This window comes from Rhodofomes roseus, assembly GCF_022264815.1.
Source record: "Rhodofomes roseus strain CIRM-BRFM 1785 chromosome Unknown C8Q71scaffold_4, whole genome shotgun sequence".
Classification (NCBI taxonomy): Eukaryota; Fungi; Basidiomycota; class Agaricomycetes; order Polyporales; family Fomitopsidaceae; genus Rhodofomes; species Rhodofomes roseus.
The window spans coordinates 1,201,587-1,217,672 of NW_025952960.1; the positions used below are offsets into that span (position 1 = coordinate 1,201,587).

General features: G+C 52.9%; 4 protein-coding genes across 4 annotated transcripts; 3 read left to right on the forward strand and 1 right to left on the reverse strand.

Annotated features, from left to right (window-relative positions):
* Positions 1-735: 735 nt before the first annotated feature.
* On the forward strand, positions 736-3,169 carry C8Q71DRAFT_742235 (acyl-CoA oxidase). The gene is made up of 8 exons (XM_047922848.1): positions 736-910; positions 958-1,156; positions 1,215-1,237; positions 1,292-1,388; positions 1,436-1,585; positions 1,640-2,156; positions 2,205-2,259; positions 2,321-3,169. The coding sequence occupies exons 1-8, from the start codon at positions 778-780 to the stop codon at positions 2,818-2,820; spliced, it is 1,674 nt and encodes a 557-aa protein (XP_047782377.1). The 5' UTR covers positions 736-777; the 3' UTR covers positions 2,821-3,169.
* A 1,479-nt stretch (positions 3,170-4,648) lies between these two features.
* On the reverse strand, positions 4,649-5,955 carry C8Q71DRAFT_854763 (uncharacterized protein; the record flags this gene model as incomplete). The annotated part of the gene is made up of 7 exons (XM_047927099.1): positions 4,649-4,891; positions 4,956-5,149; positions 5,209-5,313; positions 5,370-5,445; positions 5,498-5,659; positions 5,711-5,826; positions 5,889-5,955. The coding sequence occupies 7 exons, from the start codon at positions 5,953-5,955 to the stop codon at positions 4,649-4,651; spliced, it is 963 nt and encodes a 320-aa protein (XP_047782378.1).
* Positions 5,956-8,974: 3,019 nt separating this feature from the next.
* C8Q71DRAFT_846185 (cytochrome P450) lies at positions 8,975-10,869 on the forward strand (the record flags this gene model as incomplete). Its single annotated transcript, XM_047926630.1, has 5 exons — positions 8,975-9,209; positions 9,233-9,622; positions 9,682-10,120; positions 10,179-10,574; positions 10,632-10,869. The coding sequence occupies 5 exons, from the start codon at positions 8,975-8,977 to the stop codon at positions 10,867-10,869; spliced, it is 1,698 nt and encodes a 565-aa protein (XP_047782379.1).
* Positions 10,870-13,957: 3,088 nt separating this feature from the next.
* On the forward strand, positions 13,958-15,479 carry C8Q71DRAFT_854765 (uncharacterized protein; the record flags this gene model as incomplete). The annotated part of the gene is made up of 10 exons (XM_047927100.1): positions 13,958-14,012; positions 14,069-14,218; positions 14,277-14,308; positions 14,387-14,486; positions 14,541-14,672; positions 14,728-14,825; positions 14,882-15,002; positions 15,058-15,067; positions 15,119-15,159; positions 15,208-15,479. The coding sequence occupies 10 exons, from the start codon at positions 13,958-13,960 to the stop codon at positions 15,477-15,479; spliced, it is 1,011 nt and encodes a 336-aa protein (XP_047782380.1).
* Positions 15,480-16,086: the final 607 nt, after the last annotated feature.

Below are 16,086 nucleotides of genomic sequence, written 5' to 3' on the forward strand. Positions count from 1 at the left end.
GACTAGTCATGCTCTAGACAGGCGTCAGATACTTACCGACAATCTCCGACTCAGACAGTGACAGATAGTTGACATTGTTGACGAACAGTGACGGGTGCATCATTATCAGACTTTGAGAAGGTCTGGGCTGTATATCGCAGCCGACATCCCAGCTGCGACGATCAACCCCAAGTGACCATTGGACTAGTAGAACAATCCAAACTGCGTCAGAATCAAACCCGTCCAGCTGACATGTACTGGTAGACTGGACTCAATGTTGAATTTTCGCCAGCAGTCCTCCGCCGCTGCAGGAGAGCGGTGGACTTGACACCGGCTTCGGCGTCGTCCTTTCAATCATGTGGACGATGATCTCGTATCAGGCTGAGTCTCTGCTGGTTTGTACTTATAGTATGGTACAGTATACGTACTGAATGGCAGGGTATAGTAAGTGCCGAATAATGAGCCCATCGCCTTCGATTGGTTTGGTCAAGAGGTGGCGAATTGATCCTGCGACGGCTGGTCCGAGGTCGCGCGCGAGCTTCGCGCGATGATCGTTGTATGACGGACACTCGAGTAGATAGTGATAGACGGTTTCGCGGGCTGTGTTACAGTTCGGGCATGTGAGGGATTGTAGCATAGAGTGGGCCACTAGATGCAGGTCGAGCGAGAGAATCGGAAAGCGCTCGGTGTCCGTCTCTCAACCAATCATTAATCAGATGTCATCATTGTCTCGCGTCTTTGTCTCAGCCGTTTGTCCCCCCCCCCCCGTGTGAATACCCGACGCCTCTTGTAGTATAGATGCACACCCATCTTCGCGCAAACGTGTGGCCTACTGAATCACTGTTGAAGACCGAGCTTTGGCAGGCACCGCAGGTATCAGAACTTGGGGAGGTCTCGTACCTCCGTGCTGAATCTATCTCCAAAGCTTATGGCGAGTACTTCTTTTACGTCTGTATCATGTAGTTGACGGCCTGGCAGGTCTCAATCTGAAGGATATTGCGACGCTTACGCCTAAGTTCTGGAAGCTGCACCAAGACCCGATCTTATGTATTGACGGCGCCGCAACCACCTTATTAACTATCCATTACAATCTGTGTCTCGGGACGCTTAGCACATATCTACCACGCAGGAACGATCTATATCCGCTCGCGCAAAGCCTTGCTGAGTACCAGACAATGTGAGTGCTTCTATCTCGTAATGTCGTTGTACGATGCACTGACCGTCAGACGTCGTAGTGGTCAATTCTGCCTTACCGAAGGTATGCGAACATCTATGCTAATGAGCGAGTAACGTTGTAACTTTGTCACAACAGTTAGCCATGGACTTGACGCGTTCAACTTGGGTACGACGGCAACCTTGCACGAAGATGGGAGCTTTGATCTTCATTGTCCTACTGCAGCCAATGCTAAGTAAGTCCGCCGTACTCATGAACCTTCTTGCAGCTTATTTTCTTCAGATACATGCCGCCGACTATTCCTGTGCTCAGCCGCCCCTGCATCGCCATCGTCTTCGCACAGCTCGTCGTCGACGGCGAGAAGAGGGGCATCCGCCCTTTCGTAGTCACCCTGAACGACGGAAAGTCCATGTCTAAGGGGATTTCGGCGCAGTGAGCATCTAGGCATAACGCAGCATTTCTGACAACTGCTGACGATGATCCCAGGCTTGTCCCCACCCGACACGGTGCCGCGCCCGTCAATCACGCCATCACTCGATTTGAACATGTTACGCTGCCCTCGGCGGCCCTCCTCGGCGACCTCGAAAAGTCGGACTCGCCGCACCAGGACTTCCTCCAGGCCATCTGGCGCGTCGCTGTTGGCACACTCTCCCTGAGCGCGACCACTATCCCCCTGCTCCAAATTGCGACGCTCATTGCATTCAAGTATTCCGTACGCCGCAAGATCGGCGGGCCCGATGGCGCGCCGCTGCCTATCATCTCATTCCGCACGCAGCAGATGCCCATCTTCCATGCGGCGGCGCAGGTGTACGTTCTGCAGGCGCTGAGCAAGCACATCATCTTGCGCTTTGTGGACACGACGGCAGACCATCGTATGAGACACGCAGCGGCGACAATATTCAAGGCGGCCACGATGCGCCAGTTCCAGACTCTCCACCTCGAGCTCTCTGAGCGATGCGGTGCACAAGGCCTCTTTGCTTATAATCAGATTGCGTCACAGTTGGTGTGTAGTGCTCTGGGTGCCGCGTGCTTTACTCACTGTGTTGTTTAGAGTGACTTCCGGGGCATGACCATTGCAGAAGGCGATATCCTCGTGCTTTCCATCCGTACGCTATTTATATCAGATACTCGCACCCAGTGCGTCTGACGGATATGAATACTCCACAGGTCTTGCTACTGAGCTACTCCTTGGCAGATACAGTCTTCCTCCGGCCGCGGATCCAGAGAGCCTCCTTGCGAAGCACGAAACCTCTCTCTTCGACGAATATCGCGACATCGCCAGAAAACACGGTCATCGCAGCAAGGCATTCGCATCCCTCGTTCTTCCCCGCTGCTTGTCACTCGTAGAGGCCGTCGGGGCACGCATGGCATACGAGGCCGCGCTCGCCGAAGGAGTTCCAAAGCCGCTTGTGGATATCTACGTTACCCACACCATCAGGGAGGATCTTTCCTGGTACGTCGAGGCTGGTATGCTTACCCGTGCCAGCCATATGGAGAAGGAGAACGACGCCTTTGAGGCAGCGTTCCCTGTCATGGGAGGATACATCAACGGAATGGGCGCGGCGCCCTTCGTGCGCGCTCCCATTGTCAGCGATGCGAAGTGGGAGCAATTCTTGAAGACTCTCAGAGTATTCAAGCCACCGGTCTCCAGTGCTGTGAGGCTCTGACTGGCTCACCGTCGTACTCGCGACGAGGCTTACTTATCACAGAAGCTTCCGCGGAGGGCGCGCTCGATAGGATACTCGGGGAGTCAGTGATGTCGTAGTAGATAGACATGACGCTGCACAGGTCCTCGTTTTCTGATGATGTTGAGCGCTGTGAGTCGAAGACAACGCAGACGACTCGGATGCGTCGATGTATTTGTCACGGTGTCGATTGCTGATCCCATATTAGACACCAGCAACATAGGCCTAGTTCATAAATCTCACTTCACGTTCGCACCCAGCCTCAGCCTGGCCCCTGGATGAGTACCATCGCGCGGGCGGTAAGCCACCGAGTGAAGGCGAGATACAGAGCAGATAAGTTCGAATGGCGAGCTGATCGACTCGGAAGTTACGATTAACTGAGATAGGAAGTACGACCCATGAAGTGCTACTCGGTATCCTGACTGCCACTCTGTTCACTAGCAGTGACCGTACTAGTATGACCATGACCGCCGACGAGCTTCAGACTGCTCATCCAGGATATTCAAGAGAGGCACTAATTGCCGACGCATGTCACGTCCGAAGTCATGTCGCAAGGAAGAAGGGCGCGACGCAGACTCACTGCCCAGCACAATGACGATATCCCCATGCCATGAAACACGGGAATAATGGCACGCTTCGACGCATGCAAGATCTGTGCTGTCTTCTTGTTGAGCCGCGTGAGACTATAACGCTTCCTCGGTGTATGACAGCATAGGCGAGAGCACTGGAAGAGATAGGGATGGGCTGCGTGTTCTAGGTATCGCAGGCGCACCCCGAGAAAGGTCTGTCATCGCATGTTCCCTACCAACCAGTACATACTGTATGCTTGATTTCTCTATACTCTATGAGACGCGCAATTGCAGCCGCAGAGTTGCGAGGAGATATGGGAAACACCGCGTATCCTAGGGAATGGTATTTTTCCATTGAAACCAGCATCAGCTAGACGACGATAATGTGATATGCAACAACATACTGAAAAGCGACAGGACGACAACAACGGCATCGTGCGCGATACCCGGAGCCCATCTCATTCGAGCTGTCAGTGTCATGATCTTCACTCCAGCACGTATCGCCCTGACCACTTCGGCCCAAGTGCCCGAGTGCGGGTGTTACCATCGCCGGTGGAGTACACGAAGAACGGGTCTACAGGGTTCTTCGCGCCGTTCCACTCACAGAGCTCGGGTAACGACAGAGAGCCATCGAGTGGAGGCGAAACGTGATGCTCGACTGTGCTTGCGTCTGTGGGATAGCAGGGAGTAGCGTGCTGTGACAACCTCTGGAGGTATTCTCCCTTCCAAGCATTTGGATGCGCAGAAGAGCAGCGTGGATCGCTCACGGGCAGTGCAAGAGAAGCACCGTAGACAAAGTGCTTTGTCATGCCTCGAGAATGTCAGACGAGGGACAAGCCGAACAAGGATCATGAACTTTGATCATGCTCTAGCGCAGAGATAGATACCGTCAACACATTTGCGCGACGACATGGTAATGGAACATACCATACTAATAGCAAAGATGGTACCTCGCTGCACAAGACACTGGTCAGTAGCAATATCAAATCATCAACTACGTCCGGAAAGTGGCACGTTCGTCTCGAGCGTCATACTGACGAAGAGGATTTTCAACCTAGTAGTATCGGAAGGCATGCTAACACTGTTACGTGTACACATAGGGTATGTTGGCTACAGAATAAGTTACTATTACGAGGATCAGCTTTACAGGACCACAGAGCCCTATCGCACATCAGTATTTTACAATAATAACGTACCCACGTCTCGCTCACTAGCCCGGCCTTTCCTGGTCAGGGTGTTGCCTAGACATACGAGTCAATACGCTTGATCTCGATGCCTTTGAGCGTGGATGGTCCCGTCTCGATCGTGCCCTCCGTCCTCGATGTGGACATGGAGGTACCTTGGTTACTGTCGCGATACATGATAGCACCAAGAGGCACCGGCGTACGAAGCGAGGTTCGCACGGCCGTGCTACCCTGCAGATTCTTGGTCATGCCGATGCTGACGAACACCGCATTGAAGATGAGGGATATGAGTGAAGTCATCTAGGGGATAAGGGGCGCTCTGTCAGTATACAAAGCGCATCGTCGTAGACGACGTGCTACGCACCAAGCCGTTTACGACCCATTCCACGGCAGGCGCGTGGAGGATGGTGATGAGCGCCACCATGAGCATCACGGAGTAGATCATCCCAGACTCGATGATGACGAAGAGAATCGGCCGAAGTGGGTTCCTGCTGTAGGTCGGATCGAAGTTTCGGTACGTTTGCGAGCCGACCGCCCAGATTCGATACGCGAGGAGTACTGCGGTCAGCGCACGGTGAGAACAGCGATCAATGAAGGGAGCTACGGAAGTGGCGCACTAGTTGCAATCAAGTTCGTCGCCAAGGTGAATGCGAACGCCATGAGGATCCAGTTGAGGTATGGAATGCCTTTCGCGAAACACCACTCAACCCATGCAAAGCTACCTAGAGGCATCGAAAGTATGAGCAAAATAGGGCATACAGAGCAGTGATGCGCGTACAAATGGCCCCGAGACACGTCAAACATGGGAATGCAATGATATACCACTTCTTCCAGACGATATAGCATCTGAAGATCTGACGGTACACGTCAGGTTCTCCCGCGAGTACTCGGGAACTGGGAACATACAACGACAGCATCTCCGATGATAGTGGAGATGTAATAGAGGCATTGGTCGAACACGAACAAGCCGTGGCTGAAGTCCAATAGGTAGTCGAAGGGACCGGTGGGTGTTTGGAGGTTAGCGTTGTCGAACGCGATTATTAGTTGCGCGATGTCCGTGCAGGCACGCTAGACGCGAGCCGGTAAGCAGACTGCGAATCGCATAGAGAGAACACGCACTATCGTAGCCATGAGCCAAAGCACTGCTGCTATAAGGAGCATCGCAGCGTTCACCGGGATCCTCCTCCGGTCCTTTAGAACCCAAACCGTCATCGCAAACGTACATGTCGCAAACCCTGCATTCAGTCAGATACGTTCGTCAGAGTGACTTCTGCGATGCAACTGTGCCACTACTCACCATAAATAATACATTCCAGTGTCACAGCCGCGATCGGAGCCTTCCCGCTGTTCATCCAGCCCGGCATGGTGGGCAGAGGGACGTGCGCCGCGCAGTAGGTTCTGTATCGCAAGTTATACTGGCGGGCCGTTCCGTTACTGCACAGCCTTTGCGGTCCCGGTGCGCCCTCGCGTTTGATGTCAGATGTATCTTGGATGTAACTTAAAATGCTCGGGGGCGACGCCACTAGCAGCCCTAATCGGACCGCACTAATTGATGGCGGGTTTCATATCCGTCACTGGTCGACGATTAGAGTATAGAGGGAGTTGAAGCGAAGTGGCGTGTGTGTTGGTACCTGAGCGAAGAGACCATGTGTGGTTGGTGTGGGCGCATCATTTTGTCGTATAGTGCTTGTATGGTGTAAAGTCGATAGGTAAGCGCCCGATGCCTCGTTGTACGCGCATGCTAGGATCTGCTAGGATATCGTCCTACCCGTGCGGTCATGAATTAGTGAAGGCATACGGCAACGCAGACAATGGTGCAACGTACATAAAACACACGATTCCATTGAGTGAAGTCACATCTGCGAGTTCGTCCTTGATGGTCCCTACGTGTAATGGACGATGATGGCGCCGTCAGCAGATGAACAGGGTGAGCATCAGGGTGACAGGCGGATCACCCCGCTACATTTGCATCCGTTGGTGGATTGTAGGGGCCTGAGGCTGAAGCGCTGAAGGTTCTGTGTCACTGTGTCATCGGCCTGCAAGTCATGATTCATCGTCGTGTAGACGGTCAAAGAACGGTAGCACTGACGTTCTGTACCTATACACCGTTGACATAGCCCTGCTAGCATGCCGTGCGTACTATGTACGTGTAGAGCGTCTAGGTCTGGCGGTATCTAGACGCACCAGTGCCTGTGTCCATGCACAACCCGTGCGTACACTAAAAGGTACGCCTCTCGTCTCGGCCAGCCAATCATCGGGGTTGAACCGTACGTCCTCCTCGTGCAATCAATCATAACGGCTCCAAGTGACTGCGGATGCGGAGAGGGCCCAGGGGCTTCTGACAGTGACAGCCTGCGGACTGCTCAACAAGTGATGCTGCCACTATCGGCGGTAATGAAGGGAATTGCGGGGGTGGGCATAACCTTGTCCTCGCTCAGAGGTGTATGGCTGTTATCTCTGAAGTATGGACTCACATGGGCACGGGCCGCAAGGCAATGTGTGCCGCGTTTTTGAACCTTGCAAGGACTGCGATCGTCTTCACGGTATTATGCCATAGAGCCTCACAGCGAGCGCACACAATTGTTATGAGATCTTCCATCGTTCGCGGAACATTAGTCTGCACTATCTGAGAAAAAACGATCGGCATAAGCGACACGCACACCTCATTTTTAAACCATAAACGACGTACCCCTCCTCCAGGCCCCGCAATCTCATTCGCGTTGTCATAAAAGTCGTAGAACGTACCGGATACCAAGCCACATGTTGCATTTCTGAGCTCAATATCAATGACCCCGCCAAACCCTCAAGCATAGCAGACAATTGAGTAGAAGGATGTGAACATTGCAAGGAATCTTCACGGGGATGCCGCTTAGTGTAACACACAAGTCGTCGAGATGCTCGTCGCCGGTCGGGCGCTTGGCCGCCACCACCAGACGCGCCGCCACGTTGCCGCCACGTGAGCCGAGCATATGGCCGAGGCACTGGACTTCAAATCTCTTCAAATCCTGTCGAGTCCTAACTTGGTCCTAACTATCACCTTGTAAGTATGTACGGTGTAGGACTGCAATCTGATTCCGCCAGCCTGAGCTAGGACCTTTTCCCAATCCGTCTTGGCTCCTTCATATGCGGCCTTCAACCTCAAGACGTCGAAGAGCCAATCCTGGTCTCAGTCCGTTTATGGCTCATCGTCTAACAGTTGAATTGCTCTGGTGCTTGGGTGCTTGGAACACCCAAAACAGTCGACCGCCAATGCGTGTAGTCGCTATGAAACTACCTGAAGAGATTGCGTACACAATGCACACGTGCGTTGGACGTGACAATATGGATACCAGGACCCATTATAGATCGTCTAATCGTGTTGCCAGGCTTCACTGCTCTACGAACACTCAGGTATGTCAAGGCAATACAAAGCGGGGACAGACAAATTTGACGGATTATTTTATGGATGCAGGTACCGTTCAATGTAGGAACTTCTCGAGCGCAGACAGTGTGCTTAGTTGACTGCATGCAGCTACGATGCCGAGTGTGAATCCATGCTTGAGGAAAGCAGCACTTGCTGATGAATGTGACGAGCCTTCTGCGCACGTAGTCATATGCTCATTTGGGCAGGAACAGCTACCGAATATTCTCCCCCACTGCACTTCAAGAGTCGCGATCGTGAGAGCCGGTTTATCCTTCTATGCCTCTGTCAGCGTTCTTGTCGCTGAAACTCTTTCATTCGGCCAGAAACCATACTCGGGCGACTCTTTTAGATGTTCCAGGCATTGTGCGCTGAAGCAACTCGTGTGGCCTCAGGCTCCAGTCGGTTATCATCGGATTGTACGTGAATCATAATTGACATCGAGAGCAGTTTAAGCTCGGTTCACGTTCTAACACTATCACATCTGCAGCCTCCGCCACTGGTCATACGCAAATCTATCTGCCGCTTCCGGTGTCATCGAGGTCACGTAGGCGGCTGTTTTTGAGCTTTGCGTCGAGCGACCATGTACCTTCTCCACCGTTCCAGACTAGGTTACTGCCCGCGCGCGTTCGCGAAGGGCACGTCGGGCACCCATGGAGTATTTGTAGCGAAGAAGCTGTAGTGGCTGTCAGCACATGTGAGCTGCTTTGACTAAATCGAATCGCATTCGGCGTCCCTCACGTTGAAATCCGTAGGAACGCAGAGCTCTTTTGAGGGTATGCTCGGGGATAAAAGCCGGGCATGGTCAGCCGTAAACCGATGCAGACGCTTCGGCATTGTGATGTAAGTGTCATGTCACCCGAAATCATTCCACATTCACGCTAGGAAGCAAGAGTTCTCCGTAGTATAAGTTCAGGTTGCGCATTGACAAGCACATCTCCGGCGCAACCCAATTGTGCTCTGAGACCCTCTCTTGCAACGCTATGAACTTGATCACTGTAGCCATATTAGTCCTCTTGCTTCTCTCTGCCGCAATTGTCATTCATCTGGTCTACTTCATCGCAGATCCGCATGCTCTTTGTTCGTATCCAGGACCCTTCCTAGCCAAGATATCGGATATATGGCTTGGACGGGTTGCTGCCCAGGGACATCGGTCTGAGCTTGTTCACCAACTCCACGAGCAGCATGGCAAGCCTCACCACGCCATGCAAGACCGTCGTGTCTAACTCGCCACCGCATAGGAATCTTTGTCCGGCTCGCGCCGAACCACCTATCCATCAGCGACCCCGCCGCCATTCAGGAGATTTACGCGCACGGGAACGGAACGACGAAGTCCGACTTCTACGACGCGTTTGTGTCGATCACGCGTGGGCTCTTCAACACCCGCTCGCGCGCGGACCACTCGCGCAAGCGCAAGGTCGTCGCGCACGTCTTCTCGCAGAAGAGCGTGCTCGAGTTCGAGCCGTACACGCGCGTGCACGTCGCGGCGCTTTTCCGGCAGTGGGACCGGCTGTGCGGACTCGGCGCGAAGGGCTTTGCGGGGAAGGAGGGGGAGGGGTGGCGGGGCGAGGACGGTCGTGTGTGGATGGACTGTTTGCCGTGGTTCAACTACCTCGCTTTCGACATCATCGGTATGCGAGGTTACCATTGCTTCTTGCGTCGCTTGCTGATGAATGTTCACCTGCTCTAGGCGACTTGGCCTTTGGGGCACCGTTTGGAATGCTTCAAGCCTGCGCTGACACAGCACCAACTGTCTTATCCCAGGAGGCCGCAATGGCATCGTACGGCAGCTCAGAGAAAGGCTCCCCGGAGGTGACCTACTGCCCTGCCGTGCGGATCATCAATGAGCGCGGCGAGTACTCTGCGTCGATCGGTGTGTTGCCGACGCACTGGCGACCGTGGCTGGCCCGGTTCGTCCCCTGGTACCGCCAAGGAAGTGCTTCGGTGGAGCTACTAGCGGGAATGGCTATTGCGGCGATATCAAAGCGGTTGGCTGCGCCGACGGAGAGGACGGATCTGCTGTCGAAGCTACAGCAAGGGAAGGACAAAGAGGGGAGCCCGTTGGGTGCGAAGGAGCTCACCGCGGACGCGCTGACACAGCTTATTGCCGGGTCGGACACAACTTCGAAGTGAGGTCCCCTATGCTTCGTCGATTTTCAATCGCTGACCCATTGAACTTCTCTGCAGCACTTCGTGCGCGATCGCGTATTACCTTGCGGTCAACCCTGATGTCCAGCAGAAGTTGCAAGCCGAGCTGGACGCGGCGCTAAGCGGCGAAGAGGACCCCATCGTCACCTTCGAGCAAGTCAAGCGTCTTCCGTACCTTGATGCGGTAATCAACGAGGGCATGCGCGTACACTCAACCTCTGGAATCGGTCTGCCGCGCGAGGTTGCTTCGGGTGGCCTGACAGTGTGTGGGCGGTTCTTCCCTGAGGGAACGGTCCTGTCAGTGCCGACATATACTGTTCACCGGAACAAGGAGATATGGGGGAGCGATGCCGACTTATTCCGACCGGAACGATGGCTGGAACGCGACAAGAACGAACTCCAGAAAGCGTTCAACCCATTCTCTTTCGGGCCAAGGTGCATCGTGATTGCGTGATCTACGCGACTTCAGTCCTAACCAGAATCTCGTGTCAGGGGATGTATCGGACGCAACCTCGCGAGCATGGAATTGTTTATCATCATCGCTTCTGTATTCCAGCGTTACCATTTCGTCTTGGAAGAACCAAGTCAGAAGGCATGTCTCCAAGGCCTGTATCGCGGTCCTAGCCTGAGGATGCTGATGATGATCCCACAGTTAGATATCAAGGAGGGATTCTTGCGAAAGCCTGTGATGTGCAGGGTAGGAATGAAGCGCAGAGGCGCAGGCATGTGACAGTCAGTCCGACAGTCGAGTATCAGTAATTTGTACGACAGGATGTCTGACACTGCAGATCGAGGAACCAACTCATAACGTATGTCAGCAGTGTCATTCCACAAGCGATAAACCGCGTTAGCAGGGTTGCGACACATCGCAACTCCGCGGCTCTTGTCGTCGCAGTCTCATGATGCTTGGGGTGAGGATGTGAGATCAAGGTGAGATGAATCACGCCGATCGCTCGACGAATGATTCAACGCACATTCAAGAAAGTTTAGTAATTGGAACCAACAGCCTGAGCGGTCACTCGACTTCTGATATTAGGTTTCACTATGTGTGAGGCTAAGTTACTGATATGCTATAGCTGCATAGCTCAGTTTCTTGGAGCATTAATAGGCAACGTACGGTGCCTGACAGTTTCTGTAAGTATACTAGTTGCGGAGCCTTGGCGTTGTGGGGCATCAGATCCTCCCTCTCGTCCTAATCAATCTAACCAGTGTTAAACTGCTTTCGTCATCGCCGTGAATCCATACCGCTGGAGGTCAATATTGTCGAGTGTTCCCATTGTGGCGGCCGCCACCTGGTCGCTTGCACACCGTGAGAAGATTGTATCGCTACTGCTACTAGCTGGCTACTAGTACTAGCGCTTGCCAGTACTAATGGGCCTCACCCAAACCCATTTCTGTGCCGCCGCTGCCATGTTCGCAGCAGTACCAATTGAACTATGCAGGCTGCTCAGAGGCTGTGGGGTCTTATAGGACGACAAAAGGCGTAACGCATCATTCCAGCCCACGACCCTTCATTTGAATCTTGAAGTGGGGCAAGAGTCGATCGTCTCAACTCGTCTCCATACGTGGCATACAGTACCCTCTCTCTTCAAGGCTCAAAGGGAGGGTCATGCAACGCAACGATCCACAAATACTGCGGCGTCTTCCGTTCAAAGTCGAGCGATCCAGCGCAGTCTTGCACGCTCTGGCACCGACGGGACTCCGTTTGCAATAGAAGTTGATCGCCTTGGAAACATGAGGTTGTACGTATCCCTTCTCTTCCTGGGAACGTAGCTGATCGTTGGGTTTTATCCATTGTATCAAACAGGTCTGCGTAGCACTGAATCCTTTCGAAATGGATCATCGAAGTTTCTGATCTGGAAAGCGGCCTTGGGGGATATGACTTCGAAGTCGATCATCGGTTGTGCTCACATTGACTCACCATGGCCCAATTGCGCTCAAGTCGGCCCACATATCAGAAGGCTACGGGAACCATCGCGACACCGCGTTACGGAAGTTAGAGGCTCGAACAGGCGTCCTGCAGTGTTAGGCTGTGTTGCACTCCATCTGTGTGACACGTCGGAACCGGCATGCATAGGTGAGTTACAATTTGATATGGCGCAGAGCGGCTTTTCGTGGCAATGTTGACCTGAGCTCACTCAGTGCGCTGTGTTCGGTGAGGCGTGCAATGTGAAGCGTGCACTGGAACTTCGTACGAAATCCTACGAGCCGTGCATGCCGGGAGGTGGAATACATTTATATCAGTTGGAAGGCCATCAGAAGCATACCGACCGTAACATGGAACGCGAGGTTATTAGAACAGCAGGTCAGTGTGTGTCATCGAAGACCAAGAACATGGCCTAGGTTTCATGGCTACCAACAGTCTCCAGTGTGATCGTGTCGACCGCACGGATCCGACCGCTATGAGTGACGGTTTCGCGGTAAAATACTTATAGGAAAGTCGTAGCTCCGCGGCGATTGACTTACTCTGAAGACTTACTTTCGCGCGACTTAGACTTAGTGTGATTGGCGCCCGGCCGACGTGCCCGAGGCGGCCTTGCCAAATCGGGATGAACATCGCACTTGCCGGGACCACTGCGCCAGACGGTTTCCCCTTTATTCTCTGTGATGCATGACATTTCTGCATTGAATTGATACACTTTCAACTTATGTCATAATATCTGTCCCTTTCGATACCATGAGAACCGCGGGCTCAAGGCCATGGCTCTCCTACTGAAGATCCCGGGCCATTCGTCTCGTCAATAAGGGGGGCTATGGAGTATGAAAAGGCATTTCACAGCTCCGAGTCTATAATATGATGATCGGGCTTCCGGGGTTCGTGCTATCCATGTCATGCAATGGACAGCCGCAGTGCGCGTAGACAAAGTTGCCACAACTGGCTGATGATTCCGCATTAGGCAATTGATCAGCCGCCGAAGCGGACTTTGGCATTCTAGGTGAGCAGACAACGGGTGTGTCTCACTGCAAACTATATACAGTATTAGTGACTAGACAAGAAATATATGCATGATTGTAGAGACCAAGTGCACGAAACGGCATGAATTTATGTCCAAAGGGTACGGTTCACGTGTCAACTAAGTGGCAAGTCTTACGCGACAACTAAGTTCTCACTGTAAGTATTTTTCCGCGATAACGACCGTCATAGACCGCCCTCCTCCCCTCCAAAGAGGTCGTATATGTGGTCTGCCTACGGGAGACTAGTACACACGGTCAACTGAAGATCGTGCCCAGAGCTGTGTCGGCGCTACTCGGACCGAGAGGATACTCCTGAATGTCTCGGTGTTCTTACAGCAGCATGCATTCTGTACTGACGCAGGTGGACACGATGCCGATAGTCTCCTCTTTCTCAATCAATTGCTTACCTAGGTCCCCAAGTATGCTCCTAGCCAACTCTCAGCCTTCGGAGAAGAGCGCTAGTGATTTGATATCGATGCCTCGATCGCCTCCGAGAAGGTTTACTCCTCCCCATTTGTCTCGCTTCAAATCTGCGAATAGGATGACTGTCTGGCAGGTGATGATAACAGCGGGATCTGTTCCAGTCCGAAGCCGCTGGCCGCCGTTACGTTGCAGCTCTCCGCTCGTGGGCCTGGGATCTATTCCGGCATCATATCATCATACGGCGCGCAATCATTGTTGAGCAATCCGACAAGCACTGCAGTGTTACTCGCCCCACGGCAATTGCGTTCAGTTGACAGGTGTCCTTGGCGCCGGCGTCCCGACCTCTTACGGAATGGCGCTTCGCAGAGCGAAGTTGGTTATAATACATTCAAGCAACCGAACGCTTCCTGGCGCTCCTAAGCCCTCACGACGGCGATACGATGTCGGTCTCCGCAAGCGACCTCCAAGCCTTGGAGGTATCCAAATACCTCGCAGGTCAGGCAATTCCTTCCTGTACTATGTAGGTCCCTGTGACTTCTGACGTTGTACAGGTGTTGGAGTCACGCTTGTCCTCTACGACCACCTACTGAACTTGCCGCGGGAGATCCAGTATGTATGGCAAGAGCCGCCTCTCTTCTTGGCGATATGTGTGCTCGCCGATGTCTATCTGAGGGAGGCAGGCCTCATTTACTTCGCCGTCGGTACGTGGCACCCGGTCTAGGCTGTCTCGTCATATGCTCACAGACTGCATATTGGTAGTACTGAGTGGTATCGCACCTATGGATCGGAATGTAAGTATGAACACCATTCCTGGAACGACTACTCGTATCTGACCGTGAAACCTAGAAGTGGGACATGATTTTATCAAGATCGCCTTGACTTCGCTTATGGGCGCCCTCGGCGACAGGTGTGCTTCATTCACCATATTCGCCGTCGTATATGGTCTTTTCAGTAATGCCTCAGTTCATTGTGAGTCGGATCTGGCGCTACACAGGATATCTACTGACTGATGCCGACTGGCAGCTTACATCCTCTTTCGATTGTATCGAATATGGGACGACCGAAAATTCGTGAAATACGTCCTCGGAGTAGCTTTCTTCATATGCATGGCTGGAACCATCGTATCCGACGGCTATGTTCTGAAGCAGCTTACTGGTGCGTTCACACATCCTGCGCGCTCTGGGCATCTGACAAGCAACATTGATCGCAGCGGAGGTGCAGTACGTGCATTTCGATTCCGTTTATCCGGCCGCGACATGTGTCTTCCCGAAGAAATCTTGGTATCTTATTGGATCGTGGGCCGGGATGGTGAGCATGTCGCCCCCCGGTGTCATGAGTGCACACGATCTCATGTGCCATTGCAGGTCGCGTTCGATTTGTTCGCATTGTCCATGGTGCTTCTGAGTTCTCTGATGACCCCACGGAGACCGAACACTGCCATCGTTGGTGTCCTATACAAGCAAGGCTTCTACACATTTCTTGTGCGTCACATCTCCGTTGTCTCTCACGGTGTGATGGCTAACAATCACATCGTGTCCAGGCATTTCTACGTAAGATTTATATCATCATTTCCTGGCATCGTGTTGATGAATATGGTCCAGTACTACGGCTGTCAAGGTTGCTGCCAACAATCTTTGGTTCGGTAAGTCTATCGACCGTTTGTGAAGAGCCGATACTGACAAATATTCAGGCGGCGTATACTTTGCTCATGCCACCGTAAGCAGTGCCATCTATTCCGGTGCTATCTCTACCATGTATATAACTTCATCACCCAGGATAACTTGGGCGTTGGACGGCATCCTCAGCTTTCGACTGTTCCTCAAGATCAAGCAAGTCGAGAACAGTTCAAGACGACACTGGTCCAAGTACGATGCGGGTTCGCGGAATCGTAGTCACTTGCACATCGGGCCTCAGCTCCCAACTATCCTGGTTTTTGAGGAGATCGAAATGGACCTGAAGTAGCTGTGCTTTCGAAATTCGGTTATCCACTTCGATGCCGCGGTGGGCCATGGCATCTTCGTATACAGACAGTCATGTACTAGCGTAGTGAAGCCCATCACGCCCATTGTATCACATTTCTTGTTTATGCTTTCCGAGCTATATCGGACACATGTAGTAGTTAGCCACGTAGCCTAGCGCTGTACTGTATATGTATCTCGCACAACTTACTCCGAGGGTGTTCGCTTCACAGGAGTCAGTGTACTGACAGAGGCATGTGGTGTGGGTTTGATGCGGGGACCACGGCCCCGTCTCGAAATACGTACCGGATACTGTTGGGCGTACTTGGCAGACGTGGCCTTCTGATACGGCGGCATCCATATTGCGGTCCGTTTTGACCAAAACCATACGAGACTTACCCATGCCTGTGAGAACGTAATCGGCGCACGTCGGACGGCGGAAGGAGTCCCGGGAGCTCATCAGCTTCATTGCAGGGACGCAACCTGATGCGGATATGGAGACTGCGGTCACATGCGGTCACGCTGAGTAACCAGTTACTCACTTACGGACATAATCTGTAGCCTGAGCACTAGGTCGCTTGCTTGTCGATGACCAAACATGTAGAACTCCG

What these genes read in the sequence shown, in the direction of transcription:
- C8Q71DRAFT_742235 (XM_047922848.1), top strand. Translation starts at nt 778, where the DNA reads ATGCACACCCATCTTCGCGCAAACGTGTGGCCTACTGAATCACTGTTG. An exon ending in CTTGCTGAGTACCAGACAAT is followed by an intron (nt 1,157 to 1,214) that starts GTGAGTGCTTCT and finishes CAGACGTCGTAG; the next exon opens with TGGTCAATTCTGCCTTACCG. An exon ending in CCTACTGCAGCCAATGCTAA is followed by an intron (nt 1,389 to 1,435) that starts GTAAGTCCGCCG and finishes TATTTTCTTCAG; the next exon opens with ATACATGCCGCCGACTATTC.